Below are 22,416 nucleotides of genomic sequence, written 5' to 3'. Positions count from 1 at the left end.
TTATCCAAGCTTCCTGTTTTAAAAAGAGCAGCTAACGCCTGCAGAAGTTAAAGTACATGGTCAGAGACTGATTGAAGACGAATGGAGACAAGAGTCTGTTTTCTGAATTTAGTCAAGTGCTCTTTTCATTTTACTCTATTGCCTCCTCAAAATTCTGTTTGTTAATAAGGAAGGGTAATTGCATTGGGTAGAATCTATGTATTATATTGTGAACTCCCTTTCTTTCCCTTTTCATCTTATCTTAGTCTTACACTATCAATTAGATATTAAGCCCTAGTCTCATATTGAGGCTGACCTTCTCCTGGCAATTCTTTCTCATTGGTTAAAGAGATTATTCACTCTGTGGAATAGTCTGTATGTTTGGAAGTTACAAAAGAAAAGTAATTATAAAGCACAGTGTATTTACTACCTGTTTTGACTTGTGGTTTAGTTTCCTAATCTGTAAAATGGGGATAATAATGGGTCTTCATGGTACTCTTTTTGAGGGCTGAGTGAGCTAATGTAAGTGAATTGCTTAGAATGTGTGTAAACGGTTTAGGTAATACCTGGCACGCAAGACAGTGGGAATGGTAGCTGCTGACTTTGTGAGTTTTCTGCTCCATGTCATCTTCCCTCAGGACTTGTCAGCCCAATGGTTGGGTTTTCCTTTAGTCTTATTCAGGAGGCTCTGGTTTGTTCATGCTTTTCTGAGAAACAGTAGGCCTCCTATTTTTTTTTTTTTTTCTTTTGCTGTGATATTTTTTGTTCTCTCACTGTAGTACTAGATATCTGTTTAATAATGATAGACAGAATGTTAACTTTCATTGATTGTAGTTTTTTTTTTTTTAAGGATTTGGAATGCCCTGACAGATAATTACGGAAATGTAATGCCTGTAGACTGGAAGTCATCCCATACTAGGACCTTGCATTTGCTTACTCTGAATCTCTCAGAAAAAGGGGTAAGTTAGGATTTGCACCAATAGTTTCTGAATAACTGATTCTGATAATGGAACTAAAAATTAGTGTTTCTATCTAACCACAGTTCATTGATTTGCTTCTTATTTCCAAGCTTATGGCAAGTGAAGTGGTCTTCTGTTGCCATCTTGGTTTTTGCTACTGTCCGCTTACTAACATTTCCCTCCAGTTCTTCCCTAGCACAAACTCACCTTTTTTATGTTTATGTAAATTTTCATCACCTGTGTATGAACAGCAATGATCAGCATTTTTTTTTTTTCTAGCTTAAATAACATAACTTTGATACGTTGAGAATGCTCGGTAAGAACCTTAGGCTTTGATTTAATATATGGAGGATTCTGGAGTGTCTACAGAGAGTTAACTTTCTGATGAATTTGATGCTGGATGTAACATGTTTGAATATTGGAGAACCTTTAAAAGACATTTCATTCAAGTCTTGGCTTTTTGATGTGTTCTTGGCTTTTTGATGTGTTCTTGGCTGACTGTTGGAGGCTGCTATGTATGTCTTGGAATTGTAAAGTGAAGACACCTTGAGTAAGGCGTGTGAGCACAGGTAGAAGAACAGCAAAGGGGACAGAAAAGGGAAGAGAATCGCTTTAAGTGGAAAATCACGGTGTGGTTTAACACTGACGAGAAAGGAGGCCAAATGGAAGTTTCAGGGCTGGACTATTTAAATTCTTCATCAAATAGCAGTGTGAACTCATGCCAGCTCTTTTGGCATGTTCTATATTTCATTAAGTGTATTTGTGTAATTTCTGGGAGTATAATGCAGTAGGATTGTATTTTAAATAGTATTGTTAATGTTTTCTGAAACGAATTTCTTAAAAGTGTGATTCAGAAAAGCTTGCTGCCTACTATTTTCTAGTAAAATATAGGATTCTGACTATATTTCTTTGTATTCTAGTACATACAGGATTTATTTGTTCCAGTTATTAATCTCCTTAAGCTGTTTTGCAGGCTGACCTGACATACATTTGGGGGCAGGAATGAAGCAAAATATCTTATCCTCTGTCTTCTGTTTATTTGGATCTTAGCTATCATTCTGGGCTTAGTTCAAGTTTCCCTTCCTCTGTGAAGCTCCCTATTACTGTTTTAGCCTTTGCTGATCTCATGGAATTATATAATTTTAGAGTTGGAAGAGACTTTAAAGGACACTTAATCCAACCTCTCACTTGGGGGGAATCCCCGTTTACAGCGTCTCTGACAGATGGTCATTCAGCCACAGACTAAATCCCAGCAAGGAAGGAAAATGCACTCCTCTCTGTGGGAATCGGTCACACTTGTCAGGGTGTGAAAATTGTAAAGGACTTACATGTCCCACAGAGTTTGACCCCCAAGTCTCCTGGGTTCTGGTCCTCACAGCACTTGATCTGTGTCTTAAATCATCATTGGTGTCTCTTAATTATGTTTGTGGATCTGTCATTAGATTGTAACTTCCTGGTCGATATCTTTGCATGTGTCTTCTCAGTAGCTATCACGGTGCCTGGCACATGGTGAGAACTAAGACAAGTGTTTGTTGAGTGAACAAACGAATAATCTCATCAGTAAGACTATAGGGTCAGAGACCATGGTGGAAAGTTTTTAAAACTGTTTTCTATGTTACTTAACATAGTGCTGAATCCACAATAGCCAGGCAATGAGTACTTTGTTTGACATAATAAAAAATGGTAGAGGAGATCTTTTCATAGTTTCAAAGAGAAGTACTTTAGTCACATGAACAGGACACTCTAATCCAGTTTTACTGAATATTGTTCTTTGGTTACCTCTTGGGATGTCACTCCCTTTATCTGCCTTTTGACTGTTTTCAATACCAGAGCAATGGTATAAGCAAAGATAGTGATTAGTAGTGACCTGGAGTTTAGTACTCATGCTCATTGTAAAAGCTCACCTGGAGAACTCAGCAGGTTAAAATGGACAAATGATCATCTCACATCTGAGTATCTTTTTTAAAAATTAATTGTATTACTTTTTGTCTGCACTGGGTCTTTGTTGCTGACAGCTTAGTTGCCCCATGGCATGTCGGATCATCCCTGACCAAGGATTGAACCTGTGTCTTCTGCATTGGCAATCGGATTCTTAACCATTGTACCACCAGGGAAGTCTTAACATCTATCTTCATATGATTATGCAGGTGATGAATACAACTAAGATGAGAAGTCTAGTTCTTGGGAATGAGTAGCACATATTAATTTCCTGAAGAACAAATGCACAGCAAGGAACTATGTAGGAAGCAACCATGTTATTCTATTAGGTAGCATGTAATTAATGTTTGTAACCTGGGAAGTTGCCAACTGTGTGCTCTATTATTTCCATTACTGAGTTATGCAAAATTTATCTTTTGAAGCCATTCTTTAGATTATTTCAACTGTAAAACAGAGTCTGTATGAATTTTTTTTTTTTGACAAAGGGGAAAGAGATTTCTTTTGCATTAGGATGAGACAAACAGGAAACTACAGCTCCCTAGATTTCAGTTTTTAATTTTTTTTTAAATTGATGTTCAAGATGGGACACTTCTAAATGTGATAGGTCTTTTCTAGAGGAAGGCAACTGGTATGTTCCAAATTCTTACAGGGGCACATTTTTTCCATTTGAGGCAGCTTCTGTTTCGTACAGGGAAACAGAACCACGGCTCTGTATCTAAACGTGGCACAGAGAGGAGTGATGGGAATGCTTGGCAAAGAGAAGGCACATCGATGCCTAACGGGAGCGTGAAGAATGAGGCCCATGACAGCCAAGGTTAGTTTTCAAAGCCTGAAAGGGATTCCAGCCCTTAGCATATGCCATCTCTGTGGGGAATGGGCTTGGCTCCCTCTCTGGAAAGATGGTCTGGGATTATTATTTCTGTTGTCATGGAAATTTATTCTAATGGCTTATTGGTATCACTCATGTATTTTGGCAGTAGCTGCAAACCTGTTCTAAATCCAGTGCCGTTCTTGATCCTGCTTATGTGATAGAATGCTTCTAAATTGTTTTGCCTTAGGAATATCTCCTGAGCCATATTCTTCCTCCTACCATGTGTGTTTCTTTAGAAACAGGGACTTTGTTTAATGCATCTTTGTATATTCAAGAGTAGAAATAGAAGATAATAATGTGTTCTTTAGGACTAATTTAAAAACTTTCTATTGTCTCTTAAGGGGAAAAAATAAGACAGAACTATGGTTCTCGAGTTACAGCACAGAACTGTGATTTGAGGGGAGGAGAGTGTTGAAACTTTAGGATCAGTGAATGTAATTCTTAGGTTTATTCTGCATCATCGTACATCCTTATGTGGCCCGTTTCATCTCTCCTTCTACAATCTTGAAATTAAACATCCTCTCTCATCAAGAGCCAGATCTCTTGACCTTTCTCCTTTCTTATTAACAGGATAACTTAGTTTAAAAAAGTAAACTAAAGCTACAGAACTTAACATGAAAAAGCAGTCTCTCCCCTACTTACCTTATCCTTGATTTCCACTTACCAGTAGCAGCCACTTTCAGCTACTTCAACTGTTTCTTCTAGCAGATAACATTCTCCTGTCATGTTACTTAATTTTATTCTTCAACTTTAGACTTTATCCATTGACTTTCAACCCAGAGGATGAGGGTTTAGCAGTCTCAGAGTCGTCCCTCCCTCCACCCATAATCCTCACAAAAACTTTGGTTTTCCCTCATCTTCTCAATATAATTATGTCAAAATATTGCGTTGCATCTTCATCATTTGTATTGACTATTTAAAGTTCACATTTAAGTACATTTTATGATGGCGTTTCCTCTTGTAATTTTTTTCCTTCGGGTCATAATAATTGCCTTTTTGTGGTTAATTTAGGTTATCATTAGCTCACTAATTCATGGAGAAGGCAATGGCACCCCACTCCAGTACTCTTGCCTGGAAAATCCCATGGACGGAGGAGCCTGGTAGGCTCCAGTTCATGGGGTCGCTAAGAGTCGGACATGACTGAGCAACTTCACTTTCACTTTTCACTTTCATGCATTGGAGAAGGAAATGGCAACCCACTCCAGTGTTCTTGCCTGGAGAATCCCAGGGACGGGGAAGCCTGGTGGGCTGCTGTCTCTGGGGTCGCACAGAATCGGACACGACTGAAGCGACTTAGCAGCAGTAGCAGCAGAGCCATAAAGCTCACTTTAGTAAATGAAACACACTGGGCAACCTCTCAGTCTCTCTTTTCTTTCTCCTGTGTTTTTCTTGTTTCCTTCTGCAGTAACAATTCTAATCTGAATCGGTTACTGTCTAGTTTAGCTCTATAGCCATCATTCTGGGATCTTTACTTCACTGTCGTTACAAGAATCCCCTTCACCTCTTTCTTGGGTTAGATCCAGTGTCTGCTTCCTTTTTGGTTTTCCTCCTGCTCCTAATGGAGCACGTTCTGGAGTAGCTTTCTGAGAAAGGTTACATGAGAGGTAAATTGTTCGAGAACTTCCCAGCCTGATGGTTCAGTGTGAAAGCCAACGAGGGTGTCATCACTGCAGTGCAGCATGTCCTTGCTGTATGTGGTGGCAGACAGAGCGGGAGGGCCGCTGTGGCTCCTTCCCCAGCCTAATGTGATGAGAGGCAGCACACTGGTGTTTTTTTTCCTTGTATTTCTCACCTGCAGGTTTTTTTTTACTCTGTGGTTTGTGTTGGCCATTAAATGTGAGACCTGTGAGAAACTACCAAGGTAGTAGAGACCTACATCCATCCAATTGTGTCTTCAATTTTATATATATACACATATATATACAATTATATATATATGCATATATGTGTGTGTGTATATATATATATATAATACTTATGTATTATACTTATGTGTGTGTATATATATATATAAATAATTTTCCCAAGTAAAATACTATCGTTTTAAATTATATACTATCTGTTAGAAATACATGACTGTGGACTTCCCTGGTGGTCCAGTGGTTAAGAATCTGCCTGCCAATGCAGTGGCCACAGGTTTGATCCCTGGTCTGGGAAGATTCCACATGCTGTGGACCAGCTGAGCCCATTCTCCACAACTGTGGGAGCCCTCTGTCTAGAGCTTGTGCTCTGTGACAAGAGAAGCCACTGCAGTGAGAAGCCACTGCAATGAGAAGCCCGCCCACCACAGCTAGAGAGTAGTCCCTGCTCGTTGCAACTAGAGAAAGCCTGTGTGCAGCCATGAAGACCCAGGGTAGCCAAAAATAAATAATAAAATAAAAAATACACGATTGCCTCTTACATAATTCCTTGCCCATCTGTTCTCTGAGAACTCAGTTTCCACTGCTTCTGACAAATAGAGTTCTAATTTCAGTTTTATTCATCGTCTGAATGGTCATGTCATGATGGATTCATGATAGATAGATGATCGCTTGTCCATTTTAAGCTGCTGGGTTTTCCACGTTTGGCCTTTACAGTTAGTAAACTCGAGGCCATTATTATAGGGACTGTTGATAATTGGTGTGGGAGGGTAGAGGACACCGAATGAGCTAGATATGGTCAGATACCCTGGGGATGCCAACAGCAAGCAGCCCTTTAGCATGAGCCTTAGGCATGAAGAGAGGTCAGGAGGGGCTACCGGGACCTGTGGAGAGTAGCCATGCAGGTGAGATCAGCTCGACAGGTGCCGCAGCCTTTGGAGTTTGGTGGGGACAGACAGCGGAATACATGCCCAGACTTCTCCCCCGACCCCTGCCCCACCTTCCAGCTCCTCCTAGTATCTGCTAGTGTGTTAGGCCACTAGGGAATTGAAAGCCAAGGGTATCCTTTGATGTAGTCCGTAAAGGTCAGTATCCTGGGGCATAGAGTGGGGAGAAAAATGGTAGTGAGGCAAAGGGAAAATCTCCAGGATAGAGTTAAAGATATTTTTGGAAGCTGGAAACTTTTTTGGAAGAAGAGAGGGTTCTGCTGGAAGGGCTAAGTATAACCCTTGTAGACAGTTCCCTTCTGCCAAGAATTTGATTGCTTATCTTTCACTGTATTAGAAGTTAGCCTGCAAGTAACACACTTTGTTTTCTGTGGAATTTTGACATATACCGATCTTCCTATTAGATCATTAATTAAATAACATTTGCTGCTAACCCTGTCTGTCCCCCCACCCCCGTTTGCTATAATTCCCTACAAATTGCTGTAGAATACCAGATGTTTTCGTACTTCCTGGACCCTCTTCCCCATGAAATAAGCAACGAAGTATATGTCCGTTTGGGCAAAAGGGAATGTGTGCAGCCCCCTAGCAATTTCATGTTTATTCTGCATTCCTCTCCTTTCTGTCCGAGGTGGCTGTGCAATGTACCTCGCATACTGCCTGGTACAGAGTAACTGTAACGAGCTCTGCCTTTTGAACCTCTCAGCAGATGCTCCCTTGGCAGCCCTCTGGACCCAGACACTTTGACTTTGTTTTCAGAGGCCCTTCTTTTAACAGTGGCTCGTTTTTGTCTTTAGATGAGTGACGGCTTGCTCTTTGATACCTCAGATGATGAGGAGCTGAGAGAACAGCTGGATATGCATTCAATCATCGTCTCCTGCGTTAACGACGAGCCCCTCTTCACTGCAGACCAGGTACAAAGGAGAGTCCCCTCCATTAAGGAAAGGGAACCTCGGCTGCAAAGCCATTTCTTAGTGTGGCCATTAAGTGACGGGTTGTTGGAACTGACTTTTCCCTGTGTTTTCTGGTAATAGAGGCTTAACAGCTTCTGAGGAAAGAAGAAAGTATATGTAATCTGAAGCAGATGGATTATGTTTGTTGGGAACATCTTTCAATATATGCAGTTTTCCAAGATAAGCACTGTTAAAACAGTATAGCAGGTTACTTTAAAAGAAGGCTGTTGCTTCCACTGGAATCAGAAAAAATACTATAATTTTTCCTCTTTCTTTATATTTGAGCAGACATGGGAAAACTATATCTGTGCAGAAATTACCTAGTTTCTCTAAAACCTATGAAGAAGTCATTAGCACCTTACTAGAAGTCCTTATTGTATACCCAGGAAAGAAGTGAGCATTATTCCTGTGGAATGCTCTAATAATGTCAACCCTGTATTCATTTAAAACCTGTTGAATCAGCTTTCTCATTTTCTGAATACTCTTCCCACTTCTGCTGTATTGTCAAACTGTGGTGCATGAACTTCTTCCTGAAATCATGTTCCACGGCTACTGAAACTGAATTCTGTATTTTTAGGTTGGAAAGATGAGGTCAGTAAAGAGACGTATGATAGGGGTACGTTAAAAATGTGTCATCTTGATGCTCCATCATATTTGTGGTTGGATCATCCTAGGTTTGAAGAGAGTGCTTAAAAAGCAGGATAGTAAGTTAGACGACTGAGTGCAGGAAGACCCTGATACTCTGGGGAGAGGCGTGACCCCCAGAGTGCGTCGCCTTCTCGGTTCTGTGCCTGAAAACCGAGCTATCCCTGCTTTTGACGGACAGAAACAGATTCTTTGCCTCTTTCAGTGTCTTGTTTTTGTGTTTAAAAATGCCTATTTTGGAAACTCTTCTTACTAAATTAGTGTAATCCCCACTCCTTCAGGTTTGCTTCTATTTTTCCTTCGTCCTAAAAGGTTAAACTTGCTTCATATTGTATTTTTTCCCTAATAGTTTTTTTAAAACTCTTAGGTCTATTTTTTTTGAAATTTATTTTTATTGAAGTCTAGTTGATTTACAATATTGTGCTAGTTTTAGATATACAGCAAAGTATAAACAGATTTGTAACAACAGATTTGTTTATACATAATGTATGTATATATCTTTATTGTTTAGATTTGTTATAACCTATTATAGTGTATATATATTATAATATATAATAATATATTGAATGTAGTTCCCTGTGCTGAACAGTGAATCTTTATCTTGTTTATATATATGATAGTGTGCATATGTTAATTCCATACTACCAATTTATCCTACCTCCCCTTCCCCTTGGTAACCATAAGTTTGTTTTTTTTCTTTTATATTGGCAAACATTTGTTTTGGCCACGTGGCATGCAGGATCTTAGCTCCTCCACCAGGGATCAAACCCTTGCCCCTTGCAGTGGAAGCATGGAGTCCTAACCACTAGACCATCAGAGAAGTCCCTAGATATCCCTCTATCTCCCCTTGAATTAATATATGAAATTCTTTTTCTGTTGTTAAAGGAAAACTTTCCTGCCAAAGCAAAAATTTCTTGCTTTATGTGTAAAGGTTTTTACACTGTTGTATTTTGTAAATTTTGTGTCAATTTTATTAAATAGCTTTAGATTGAGTACTTGAATGTGGCATACGGTAAATTCTCTGTCACTTGCTTTAACTGTAACTGTGATCCAGTTCTGGCACGTCTCAAGTAGATTATGCGTGTGTGTGTGTGTTTAATATTTATTTATTCATGGTTGCTCTGGGTCTTCCTTGCTGTGTGCTGACCTTCTCTAGCTGCGGTGAGTGGGGGTTACTCTCAAGTTGTGGCACTCGGGCTTCTCGTTGTGTTAACTTCTCTTGTTGTGGATCAGACTCTGGAGCTCAGGCTCAGTAGTGGTGGTGCATGGGCTTTGTTGCCCCTCATCATATGGGATCTTCCCAGACCAGGGATTGAACACATGTCCCCTGCATTGGCAGGTGGATTCTTAACCACAGAACCACCAGGGAAGTCCTATGCATGTATTCTTAGCAGCAACTCAGAGATTCCAAGATCTGATAGGGCCAACTGATATGTGATGAGTGTCTTAAATCATGTGCTGTTTACTTTTGTGTTTAGTATATTGTAATTTTTTTTTTGATAAACCTGGTGTACTCTTACAAACCTTTGATTATTCAGACAACCGACTCCTGCGCACTGCTGGTTAATATAGAATTAGGGGACTTCTACTCTGGTTGCTGCAGTTGAGCATCGTGTTACAGATGGACTGTTTTACCTGTGTGTGTTTGACTAACAGTGGTTTGTATATTTTGGAAGGTGATTGAAGAAATTGAAGAAATGATGCAGGAATCACCAGACCCAGAAGACGATGAAACGCCTACCCAGTCAGATCGGCTTTCAATGCTTTCCCAGGAAATTCAAACTCTGAAGAGGTCTAGCACAAGCAGTTATGAAGAGAGTAAGAAACCTTACTTACGTTGGTGCTGTCTGTGCTTTCGTGTACCTCAGCTGTAGAGTGTGACCACCTTCAGGAACCTCTGGTCCTCACAGGCTGGGTTGCATACTCTTGCCCTCCTCACTCCCCTCCGGTGGTACTCAGGGCATTTGTTTATCTTTGCTTAGGGACTGTGTCATATTTACTTTTGAATCCTGTATTTGTCCGCTTGGGCTGCTGTAGCAAAATACCACAGGCTGGGTGGCTTAAACCACAGAAATCTGCTTCTTGCTAGTTCTGGAGGCTAGAAGTCTGAGACTGAGGTGTTAGCAGATCTGATTTCTTCTGAGGCCTCTTCCTCTGTCCTCACGTGGACTTTCCTGTGGTGTATCTGTGTCCTCATCTTCTCATTTTTAAGGGCATCAGTCACATTGGATTAGGGCCAACCCTAATGGCTTAATTTTAACTTCATTATCTCTTTCAAAATGCAGTCTCCAAATACAGTCATATTCTGAGGTGCTGGGGGGTAGGGCTTCAACAATGTCCTATTTCTCTACTATTTCCTGAGAATAAAGGGAAGTGCTGAGAAAAACCTGAAAAGGGTCTTCGGGAAATCTTCTGCCCTTCATCTTCCCAATTCTCAGTAAGATTCACACACTGGGGCATGTATGTTTAAGAATGTATTTAGCTTAATTCTTTCAGTTGGACTTTTTGTCTCTTCAGAAGCACCCCAGAACCCTGCTCAATGGCCTGTGATTTCTTTTCAGTACAGTGATTTCCTGTACTCTCTCTCTGCTTTCGTGTTCTTTTCCTTGCACAAGCTTATTAAGTCTTGACTGAAGTACTGTTCATGGAACCATTGATTTTAGACAAGTAAAAAATTTTGTTATACTTTTCTTCTCAGCCATTTGAGAAGTAACTTTCCCCACCTCCCTCTACTCAGACCTGCCCACCAGGAGTCTGAGACCACCACAAACCGTTTAATTGCTCAGAATATGATGTTTTTGCTCTTTGGCAAGAAACACTTTACTGTGCTGCCTTGAAACATTTTGGTCTTCGTGTCCGCTCTGCTTTGCTTTTCGGTCACAGGAGTGAAAAGGCTGTCAGTATCTGAATTAAATGAGCTGCTGGAGGAAATTGAGACGGCCATCAAGGAGTACTCAGAAGAGCTGGTGCAGCAGCTGGCCCTGCGAGACGAACTGGAGTTTGAGAAAGAAGTGAAGAACAGCTTTATTTCTGTTCTCATCGAAGTACAAAACAAACAGAAAGAGCACAAAGAAACAGCCAAAAAGAAAAAGAAACTCAAGAACGGCAGCTCTCAGAACGGGAAGAACGAGAGAAGCCACATGCCCGGCACAGTAAGTGGTGTTGTGTGGGTGACACGAACACGCTGGAAGCGGCTTCCGTGAGGCCAGCAGAGGCGGGCAGGACCCACGTGTGCAGGAGCAGGGCGTGCGCGGGGTCTTCCCCAGAGAGCTGAAGGCTCGTGTTCAAGACTGCCAGTGTACTCCCTCCTTCCGAGAGGTGTTTTCTTGGGGTGAGGGTATGATGGTTATCTGGACAACTCAGTGCTGAAATGTTTAGGAGGGAGGTAAAGAGAAGGAAGAGAGGGAGAATAAAAGAGAATGTCTGAAGGAAAAGCTTTAGCAGGTGACCATTTCAGTACCTCAAAATGTTAACAGAGGCTATTTATATTTGGCTGGTGGGCAACTGAATGATACTGCTCTCTTGTTTTTGCTTAGCCCTTGTGAGATATAGTAAGAAATGGGGTGCTTTTAGAGGTAGTTGAAGTATACGGAGCCTAAAAGCGGAGGTTGGCATTTAAATCGTTTTCTCCTGATTGATGAGTGAAGTTGGAATGAGAGGCTGTTACAGGCAGTTCCACGACATTAACCATTTGGCCCAGTATTTGGCAGACTAGACTATTAGTGACTGGTGAAAACAACTCGAGGGTATTTGAATCTTTGACTTTTGGTACAAAGCTTTTTGTTTTCTGCTTTTCATTTTTCATAAGTGGTGCTGTTAATTTCACTTGATTAAACTTCATTATGAACCTTAACTATTAAGTGTTTGAGATACATTTCCTGTTGGTCTTGTGGACATTTCATTTTTCTTTGATAAGTTGAGACCTTGTATCTTGCCACCTTTATGTTTCTATGTGAAGAAGTGTTGGCTTTGTTTTAAACTTGAATGGTTGGGCAAAGGGATTCATTTTCTAAATGGATTGTACCTTTTAAATTCATGATAGTGAAAACATGATAATGCAAATTACATCAAACTGGCCGTTACATCTTGAGTTATAAAAATTCTGTCTTTGACTAAGTCTGATTTATTCTTTCTAAAGACTGCTTATCAGAGAAATAGATCTCATTGATCAGACTCTGATAGAATCCAGGAAAGAGCATGGCAGTTCTGGGATGTGGAACTACCAATGAGAGGTAATACAAACCAAAAAGAATCTTACTATTTAGTCCATTCATTATATTGTCTTTGGCCCAAGAGTATATGCACATTTTCTTGGTTTAATGTTGTTTGTACACTGAAAGGACATAGTTTATAAACAGACTTTGCAAAAGTTGCCAGATATGTGGAGCAAAATATTTTTTAGAAATGGTGGTATTGGTTAAAGTGTTTAGTGACTTCTAGCGACAACTCTGAAGAAAACAGCACCCACCAAACAAAAAATCCTCACCCATACATTCCCCAAACCAAAACATCTGTTTGAGTATACAGCCCTGGATAAAGTTTGCTTTAATTAGGAACAGTATTTTATATCTCAAATTAAAATTATACCCTTTAAATTGTCCTTTTATGCAGGTGTGATTAAATAAAATGCTTAGTTAAAAAGTCATAGCGTGGTTGGTAATTTCTGCCTATCTACTTTTAGGGGTTACATGTAATTCCTCCATTTATTTGTGTTAACACTTAGGTGAGGAAAATAAATGTATCCCTAGAGTAGTTTAAATGCTTCTTTTTCTAACTCCCATTTAAAAAGGGTTTGAGTGGATTCATTGTGTGATTTTACATGGTATTTATGTTGAGAAATGGATTTGACAAGGCAACGTTTAGGTCTTATTTGAACTTTTATTAGCCTTGAAATAGATTCATAGGAACAGTAAATTTTTTTTCCCCCACAATATTTGGACATGTGAAGTTGCTTCTTGAGTCCTGATCTGCTATTTGTGTCAAAACCTTTAATTAGGCTAATAATGGCATCACTAAGCTCGTGGCACTAGTTCCCACCATCATCATGAAGCTTAAAAGGATGGCGAAGAGCCATTCCATTTGTGACACAAGGAGCCTGAAACCTATCAAGGATTCTGAAAATAGTGATCGGTGGCTCAAAGGAACTTTAAAGTGAAATGGCCAGTGGCGAAACAGATTCCAAGATACTGCCTTTCCAGGCCTTTTATATAACATGCAGTTTTGGCAAGGCCTGATCTCTGGATTGGCTATCACATTTGGTGGTTTAGTTGCTCGTTCGTGTCCAGCTCTTTTGTGGCCCCATGGACTGTAGTTCCTCTGTCCATGGGATTTCCCTAGCAAGTTATATTTCCCTGGAGTGGATTGTCATTTCCTTCTCTAGGGGATCTTCCTGATCCAGGGATCGAGCTGCATCTCTTGCATTTCAGGCAGTCTCTGGCAATGGAGATGGATTCTTTACCGACTGACTCACCAAGGATTGGTGACCCTATTGTAGATATCATGCATTACTTGTTTTCTAATAACATTGGTCACTTTTTTTCTTTTTACCTTAGATATGTTTTATATCTATCAAAGACTTGGACTTCTTCATTATTCCCTTAAGCACATTTCATTGAAACAGAGCATCAATTTGTAGTACTTTATCCATAATTGCCAACTTGTTTCCTTTTGGTACAGAGAGACTGTAATAAAATATGAGTGTGAATAGAGCAGAGTTTAGGTTTTCATTTTGGACGCATACTTTGTTTGAAACATTTGCTACAGTGAAAAAAAATTAGTGGGCTTAGAGAAGCTATTCATAAATATTAAATAAATTTCTGAGTATCTTCTGAAAGTGAAAATGTTGATTTAGTTTTTAAAGTTAATCTGTTACATGTTGGATAAGATAAAAGTATTCATTCAGTAAACATTTGCAGAGTATCTTTCTTGTGCCAGGCACTGTTGAAGATACAGTGGTGAATAAAACAGGTAAGGCCTCTGGCCTCTTGGAGATTATATTCTAACAAGGGAGACAGGCACTGAACAAAGAAAAGTGTGACTAGACATTGTAACTTCAGGTCGTAACAAATTCCATCAAGAAAAGGAAAAGCTTGGTTGAGGCAGTTGCTAGCAATGCTGTGGGGAGCTGTTTCCAATGTGGTAGTCACCTTGTCACTTGCTTCTTCTGGTGGGCTGGGCAGGTTGTCCTGCCCCTCTTCAGCTCTCTGTTAGGAGGGGATGTTGGAAGAGTACATCTTCTCCTTGGCTAATGAGACTTAAGTCAGTTCAGTTCAGTTGCTCAGTCGTGTCCGACTCTTTGCAACGCTATGGACTGCGGCACACCAGCCTTCCCTGTCCATCTGCAACTCCCGAAGCTTGCTCAAACTCATGTCCATCGAGTTGGTGATGCCATCCAACCATCTCATCCTCTGTTGTCCCCTTCACCTCTTGCCTTCAATCTTTCCCAGCATCAGGGTCTTTTCCAGTGAGTCAGTTCTTTGCATCAGGAGGCCAAAGTATTGGAGCTTAAGTTTCAGCATCAGTTCTTCCAGTGAATATTTAGGGTTGATTTCCTTTAGGATGAACTGGTTTGATCTCCTTGCAGTCCAAGGGACTCTCAAGAGTCTTCTCCAACACCTCAGTTCAAAAGCATCAATTCTAGAGTGTCGATTAATAGAGTCAGAGACTTTATTTCCTTTATCCTATTCAGCATCTAGAAAACCAGGAGTGGGGAGTAGCGATCGGAATGGTTGAAGGGCACTGGTAGTGGGTTTGGTGGCGCGCGTGCATTTCTTTGAACTGACTATGTTGTGTTGGGCTGTGGCGTGACCATTTACGCTACTGCCTTTTTCTGGTGTGACCTTCCTTCCTTTCCTGCTTCCACTGTCCTCTTGGGAGATTTCTTTTCTTCTCTCTCTCTTTTTTTTTTAACTCATTATTCAAAATAATGGTCAGGCATTATCTTCCTTTCTTAGACCTTTTCTTGATGACTCTTATTCCAATGCAAAATTGACAGTCCTCTCCTTCTGGGGTTAGTATTATTTCTCTTAACTGTTGCTGTTAGTACCATGATGCCATATTGTAATTTTTTGTTTTCATGTCTGTCTCCGTTATGGTTCCCTGTGGATAGAAAATGTAACTTTATCTAACTTATTCCTATGTCCCACATTAGGTCCTCAATAAATTTCTGATGAATAAATAGTAAAAAAAAAAAAAAAAAAAAAAATTTTTTTTTTGCAAATCTGTATTTCTTCCTTGGATCTTTCTGCCAGGTGCCAAACACATTGAGGCTGAATAGCATATTGATTAAGAACTTTGGGTTAAGAGCTCTGATTGAATCCTGATCCTGCCCCTGGGTACATACCCCTTTGAATTTTGGAGGGATTAAGTGAAATTATGATGTGTATAAGAGTAGCATATATCCTGAGTAAATGCTAGTTATATGTCCAGCTGTTTACTAGACATTTCTCCCTGAATATCTTGTGGGTATCAGGAATTTATCTTATCAGACTGAACTCACCATTTTTCCTGAAGGTGAATTTATTCCTTATATATTTCTTTTGACTGTAGTGAAACTATAGTCTCCCCATTCACCAAAACCAGTGGGATTTTTAGGTCAAAAATACAGTTTTAAGCAACCATCTTTTCAAAGTGTCCTACATAAATGTTATCCAGTAACAGCATAAATCGAGTGGCCATTTCCCCAAACCCCCAACGGATGATGGTTATTATTCTTCTTATATATACTGATCCAGTAGGCAGATAATGGTTTGCTTTATTGACTGTTTGTATTCTTTGTGAGTTGCCTGTTGTGTCACATTTGAGCTGAGGGTACACATACTCCTGCTGTCTTAGTACCATACTCTGTGGTGATCAGTTGCTTAAGTCTCTCCTTAGGAAGGAGTGCAGTCTTTGCGAGGATTCACTCACATTGTTTCCCCAGCATTGCACCTAATTTGTCAATACACATTTGTTAAATTGAAACTTCACAATAAAGAGGATGGAATCTCAGAGGATTTGGATTTGTGCTTTGAATTATTGTTCTGTCAGGGATTTTTTGGGGCGGGGGCCAGTCTTCTGCTTCTATCAAGTAGATTCACAGGTCGTTGAATTTCAGTGGCTGTTTACAGGAGTACAAGAACAGGTTGAAGTACACCAGCTGTCTCTACATTAGTAATTTAAGAGATTAAACTAATTTAGTAGTGGTTGTCATCTGGAGTTATCTCACATTGTAAAGACATTAGTGTTTGCCTGCCTAGAATGGATGTTCTTCCTGCTTCGGAATCCAGTGTTTGTCAATTACAAGTCATGTGTAAGGTTTCTTATTCAAAGCCTAGGCCTGAGACGATGGGAGTGTATACAGTATCTTTTCTGTTGTCCATGTTGCACGGAACTGTTGAGAGTTCTAGTGTATTGCTGGCACCACCAGCAAAAATGTATTGGGTTATCCAAAGAGTTCATCAGGGTTTTCTGTAAGACACATTCTTTGACCAACCCGATATAATTGCTTCAGTCTATCCCAAAGAAGTTTATTCTGAAAGCTTCTGAGATACTAGTAATTGGTGACTCCATTGTAAAAAGAATCATACTACCCTAATTTATTGCTTTTGGTGTTGGAGAGATAACTGCTTAAGGATGAGGAGGAGCTAGGGCTTGGATGATAGATAATCTTTTTTGTGTGTATTTTTCTTTCACAGATGCATTGCTCCATCTGTCTGTATGACGCACTTAGCTTGTATTATGACTATCAGTCAATCTATTTTATTTCTCTTTTACATGCAAAAATGCCCAGTATTAGTTTTTCATTTAATCTTGACCAAAACTGACTTTAAGAAACATTTATTTTTATTTAGACAGCTACTATTAGATTATTCTGAAGTTTTCTAGTTTATACAGGCAATAAAGCCTAGAAGAAATTGTTCTGGCATAACTACTTGAATTTGGTGCTCTTTAAATATACAAGGACCTGTGTTTCTGTTGTTGTTCCTTTTTAATTTGGAATTTAAAAAATTTACATTTCCTAAGATAATTTAGCCCAGGGATTAGCAAAGCAAACTATTGGCTGAGGGCCAAATCAACCCTCTGCCAGTTTTATTAATAAAGTTTTATTGGAACACACCTATGTTCTTTCATTTACATGTGGTCTATGACTGCGTTGGTGTTATAAGTAGAGAGTTGAATAGTTGTAACAGAGACTGTGTGGGCTGCAAATCCAAAAATATCTACTATCTAGCCCTTTATGGAAAAGTTTGCCAACCCCTGATTTAGACTAAAATTTGATAAAATTAAAAATTAGAAGAAAAAAAAGTAAGCTCCTTTTAAGTGAGTTTGTGTAGATAAAAGATCACTGTGTTGTGACTAAAATTTACTATAAAACATAGCCCTATTTTATTCTCAGAGTGTGTTGAATTATTCCTTTTCTCAGGGCCCCTCCAGCAGCCTAAGTTATGCCCACAGATGGTGATACTGTCCATCTCCAAGTCACTTGGCATGGGTCCCCACCTAATAACAGACCTGTGTGCTGTATCAGATTCCCAGGTGTTGTTCAGTCGTTCAGTCGTGTCTGACTCTGTGACCCCAGGGACCGCAGCACACCAGGCTTCCCTGTCCTTCTCTGTTTCTCAGAGTTTGCTCAAACTCATGTCTGTTGAGTCGGTGATGCCATCCAACCATCTCATCCTCTGTCGTCCCCTTCTCCTCCTGCCCTCAATCTTTCCCAGCATCAGGGTCTTTTCCAGTGAGTCGGCTTTTCACATCAGGTGGCCAAAATATTGGAGCTTCAGCTTTAGCATCAGTCCTTCCAATGAATATTCAGGGTTGATTTTCCTTTAAGATTGACTGGGTTGATCCCAGTTTCCCATTAACTAAATGAAGAGAGCCAGCAGGTAAACCAGTTGTCTCCAGACTGGGGGACAAATGAAAAAAAAACAGAAAACAAACTGACAGTTCGTTGAACATACTGTATTTATACACAGTGATAAAAGATAGTTTAAACAGAGTAGTAGAGAAGGTGGGAAAGGGCTGTTTCTGTTCCTTTTCTAAATAGTGGTAGTTGAGAGGATAAAGTCAGCTCTATACACATACTTGAATGTAAATATTAACACATTTTCAACAATAGTTTGTTGATATTTTATAGTACTTTGCATTTATATATTGCAAAGAATATTCCTAAAAATTAGCATTAGGCATAAAATGGAAGGTCATTATAGGGTGGAGAGAAACTTAGTCATGCATGTTTATTATTTTAATAATTCACACCTATGAATTAAAAATTACTTTAGATATGGAACAAATTTGTATTTTGGTGGTACCTGGTGGCTTAGCTGGTAAAGAATCTGCCTGCAATGTGGGAGGCCTGGGTTTGATCCCTGGGTTGGGAAGATCCCCTGGAGAAAGGAACTGCTACCCATTCTAGTATTCTGGCCTGGAGAATTCCATGGACTGTATAGCCTATGGGGTCACAAAGAATCAGACACAACTAAGCGACTTTCACTTTCACTTTATCGCCTAGAGAAATGTTATCTAGAGATAGTTTTTGCTATCTTACTATTATGTACTGTTTGTTTTCTGCAGTGGTTTTTTGGTATCTGACTGTAATAGTGAACTTTCATGATTTAGCAGTTACTGTAGTAAAAATCAGGAGTCTATTCGTTTTTATTTTAAACTTTTTATTTTGTATTGGAGTATCAGATCAGACCAGTCGCTCAGTCGTGTCGGACTCTTTGCGACCCCATGAATTGCAGCACGCCAGGCCTCCCTGTCCATCACCAACTCCCGGAGTTCACTGAGACTCAGGTCCATCGAGTCGGTGATGCCATCCAGCCATCTCATCCTCTGTTGTGATAGTTTCAGGTGAACTGTGAAGGGATTCAGTCATACATATACATGTTTCCATTCTCCCCCAAGTTCCTCCCTTATCCAGGCTGCCATAGGAAATTGAGCAGAGTTCCCTGAGCTATACAATAGGTCTTTGTTGGTTATCCATTTTTTAAAATACAGCAGTGTGTACATGTCCATCTTAAACTTCCTAACTGTCCCTTCCCCCTATCCTTTGCCCTGGCAAGCATAAGCTTGTTCTGTGGGTCTGATTTCTGTTTTGTAAGTAAGTTCATTTATATAAATGTGATCCAAAAGGATGTATGAACCCCAGTGCGTGTGAACGAAGTCATTTCTAAATGTCAGTATGACGCTCCTGGTCCATCCATGTTGTTGCAAATGGCATTATTTCATTCTTTTTAATGGCTGAGCAACATCCCATTGTACTACATCTTCTTTATCCATTCCTCTGTTGCTGGACATTTACATTGCTCACATGCCCTGGCTATTGTAAACAGTGCTGCAGTGAACATTGAGGTGCGTATGTCCTTTTGAATCATGTATTTCTCAGGATTCTGCTCTTGACCCCTTTATGTCTTGGAGAGGTTTATAGTTGTTAACATAATACAAATTCAAGTAAAAGCCATAATATTCCAGGAACCTCTGAACTTACTGTATATTTAGAGTATCCAGAAGTATTAGAAAAGAGTTCATAAATCTGCCAGGGTTATTTTACTCTAACTTAGTAGCTTTGAAAATGCTTGCCAATACTTAATTACCATATTAAGATGAAATTAAATAAAAATTTTAAAAGATCTTCAAATACAAGCAGTTAAATTGCTGCTAGTCCATTTACTCCTATTCATATCCCATCTTTCTGCTTTGAGAGTGAATTTATAAAATAGTAGTTCAGTATTTAAGATCTATTTAAATATTTACCTGCTTTGGTGTAACTCATTTTCTAACTTGGATCTTTAAAAAATTATTTTTGGGTAGAGTTTGCATTTATAACTGATATATAATCACATTAAAATTATTTGATTTGAGGAAGTGTCAAAACAAGCAAGATCAATTTTTACATCTTAGGTAATAGCTCACTAATCATTTGAATATTTTTACTTTTTTTTTTTTTCAACATTTAACTGTTGCTTTCAATTCTATGCTTTTCTCATCTTTTGTATTTTGATTATTTTGAGAATTTGAACTAAAAAATTAACCACTGTTCTTTACTGTAAATTAATATTTGAAAATCATGTCACTTAAACTATTACAAATGATGTGATTTATAAAGAACAGTAATTATGTTTGAATTTCACTTTCTTCTGAACTTTGAGTACAAAGAATATTAATGGAGTTAGAGCATGGATTAGAATAAGAGTCAGAAATAGGTGAAAAGCATTTCCTAATTGCTTCTCCCAAACTTTTTTCCTGTTATTGAGCTTTGATATTTAGATTTTTAAGGCTTTCCTGATAGAGGTCTGTGCCACTGGGTGTCACGTGAGGTGTCAGCTTAAGAGAAAAGCTAGGAAAATTTGGTAGCGGGAATAGTCTGACTTTCCTGACCTCTAGGTTAGTTTGGTTTTTCTCTGTCTTGGATCCTGCTTTCTGTGAAATGAGTTAAGCTGATGATATACTGTGCAGAGAATGAGCTGGTTTAAGACTCTGGAAAAGAATTAACAGACCACAATGCTGTATCTGATTCCGTGTTGCTTTTCAGTTTATGTGGTGTTGTCTAGCTGTTTTTCTTGTTCAGAAAGACCTTGAGTTACCTGAAAGTGTTACTTGTTTCTGTTCAAGTTTTCTGGCTGACTCAGTCCCAGACAGTAGTATCTTTCTTTGTGTTGTCTTCAGTCCTTTTTAAGCTGGAGACTATAATCAGGGTGGTTATTTCTGTTGCTATTTTATTTATATGAGGATAACTTGAAATACTCTTGTTTACTGTTTGGGAGAAAAGTAGAAAGAAAGTAGAAATGTATGGTTATTTCTCTTTGGGAGTTTTTTCCCATATGTTGTTCTAGCCGCCCCCCCCCCCCCCACTTTTTTTTTCTAAATTGTTCTAGCCTTTAAAGGGGAATACAGCCCAAACATTTTTTGAACATTTATATTTGCTGAACACGCTAAGTGCTTCCCATGAACTATTGTATTTAATCCTCACAACAACCCTGTAAAGCAGATATTATTGCTGTGCTGTGTTGTGCTTAGTCATGTCGGACTCTTTTGTGACTCCGTGGACTGTAGCCCGCTAGGCTTCTCTGTCCACGGGATTCTCCAGGCAAGAATACTGGAGTGGGTTACTGTTTCCTCTTTCAGGGGATCTTCCCAGACCCAGGGATCAAACCCATGTCTCTAGCATTGCAGACGGATTCTTTACCGCTTGAGCCATATTGCTGCCATTTCTTAAATGGGTAAACGAAAGCTCAACAGAGAACTTGGCTCACAGAACCAGTGTGCACTGGAGTGCAGATGAACAGACTGTACAGAGGTGGGGGACCTGTGGCTCTGGGTTCTCCAGTTGTGAGCTGTGCGGGGTGATGTGGATGGGCCTGGAGGGCTTGGCTCATTTCTTTGTCTTTTAGATTTTTACAGATTTTTTTTTTAACCTTCTATATCTTGTTTACACTTTGTTGCTCCTGTTTTTGTCTGAGAAAAATTTCCAGAGAATGACTGACTTTGAAACTTTAGTATATACTCATGCCAAGGAAGGAAGCAGTCATGAGGCAGTCGTGAGTATTCTCAGTATAAACCAGGTGACCAAGGCCCTGAACTCGGTAAACCCCTTCTCCTGTCCTTGCCTTGTTACTTTGGCACTTTGTCAGCAGTGAGGGGAACAATAAAGTGAATACTGTAACGCTTAATCATTTTCCTGCTTATAAATGGGCTCCCATCAAAATTTCCATCCTGAGAAGGGCATTTTACAGAGCTATTTACACCTTCATTAAGATGTGGTGGATCGATTACAAAATAATTTTAGACTCACAGAACCTTCACCAGCACTTCATTTTGAATTTGAAAGTTTGGGTCCTTCCAATCTAGAAATGGTGGATTACATGGAGGCATTTTTGACATCTTAACACTGCTGTTGTTTATTTTAATTAAATTGTAACAGCCCTTTATTGAATGTCCTTTGTTTCACCAAACATTTGTAACCTTGAGACTTACTTTTGTCATACTTTGACATGGCTCTTGCACTTTCATCTGAGAAATGTTCAACAGAGAAATGCCTCTCTTCTTCCCTCTTTTCATTTCTCTTCCTCCTTCCTTCCATTTCTCTCCTCCTCCCTCTTCCTACTTATAAAATTTAAGCACAGAGAAAGTCTTCTCACCGGCCCAGTTAAGTACCATAAGTACCTAATAACACCGCATCTGCTCTTAAGCATATAAATGCAGTGTTCCTAAATGAGGTGATGTTTTACTCAAAAGTAAATTTAATCTGCCTCTGAGGTCTTATCTTTTTCAAAATTCATTTTGCCTTCC

The 22,416-nt window shown here is 39.4% G+C and overlaps 1 protein-coding gene across 3 annotated transcripts in view; it reads left to right on the top strand.

Moving 5' to 3' along the window:
- Nucleotides 1–22,416, top strand: part of FEZ2 (fasciculation and elongation protein zeta 2) — a 45,182-nt gene that overhangs the window by 4,016 nt on the left and 18,750 nt on the right. For all 3 annotated transcript variants that reach the window (XR_002181720.2, XM_019969985.2, XM_019969982.2), the window contains exons 2-5: nucleotides 830–938; nucleotides 7,348–7,464; nucleotides 9,825–9,966; nucleotides 11,032–11,300. Coding sequence is in view for 2 of the 3 variants with exons in the window: in XM_019969985.2 (XP_019825544.2) it covers nucleotides 830–938; nucleotides 7,348–7,464; nucleotides 9,825–9,966; nucleotides 11,032–11,300 (637 nt within the window). In the remaining variant the exon portion in view is untranslated. The remainder of the gene's footprint in view (nucleotides 1–829; nucleotides 939–7,347; nucleotides 7,465–9,824; nucleotides 9,967–11,031; nucleotides 11,301–22,416) is intronic.

Source organism: Bos indicus, chromosome 11, assembly GCF_029378745.1.
Source record: "Bos indicus isolate NIAB-ARS_2022 breed Sahiwal x Tharparkar chromosome 11, NIAB-ARS_B.indTharparkar_mat_pri_1.0, whole genome shotgun sequence".
Classification (NCBI taxonomy): domain Eukaryota; kingdom Metazoa; phylum Chordata; class Mammalia; order Artiodactyla; family Bovidae; genus Bos; species Bos indicus.
The sequence above is the reverse complement of the archived record's forward strand: the minus strand, read 5'-3'. Positions and strand labels throughout refer to the sequence as shown.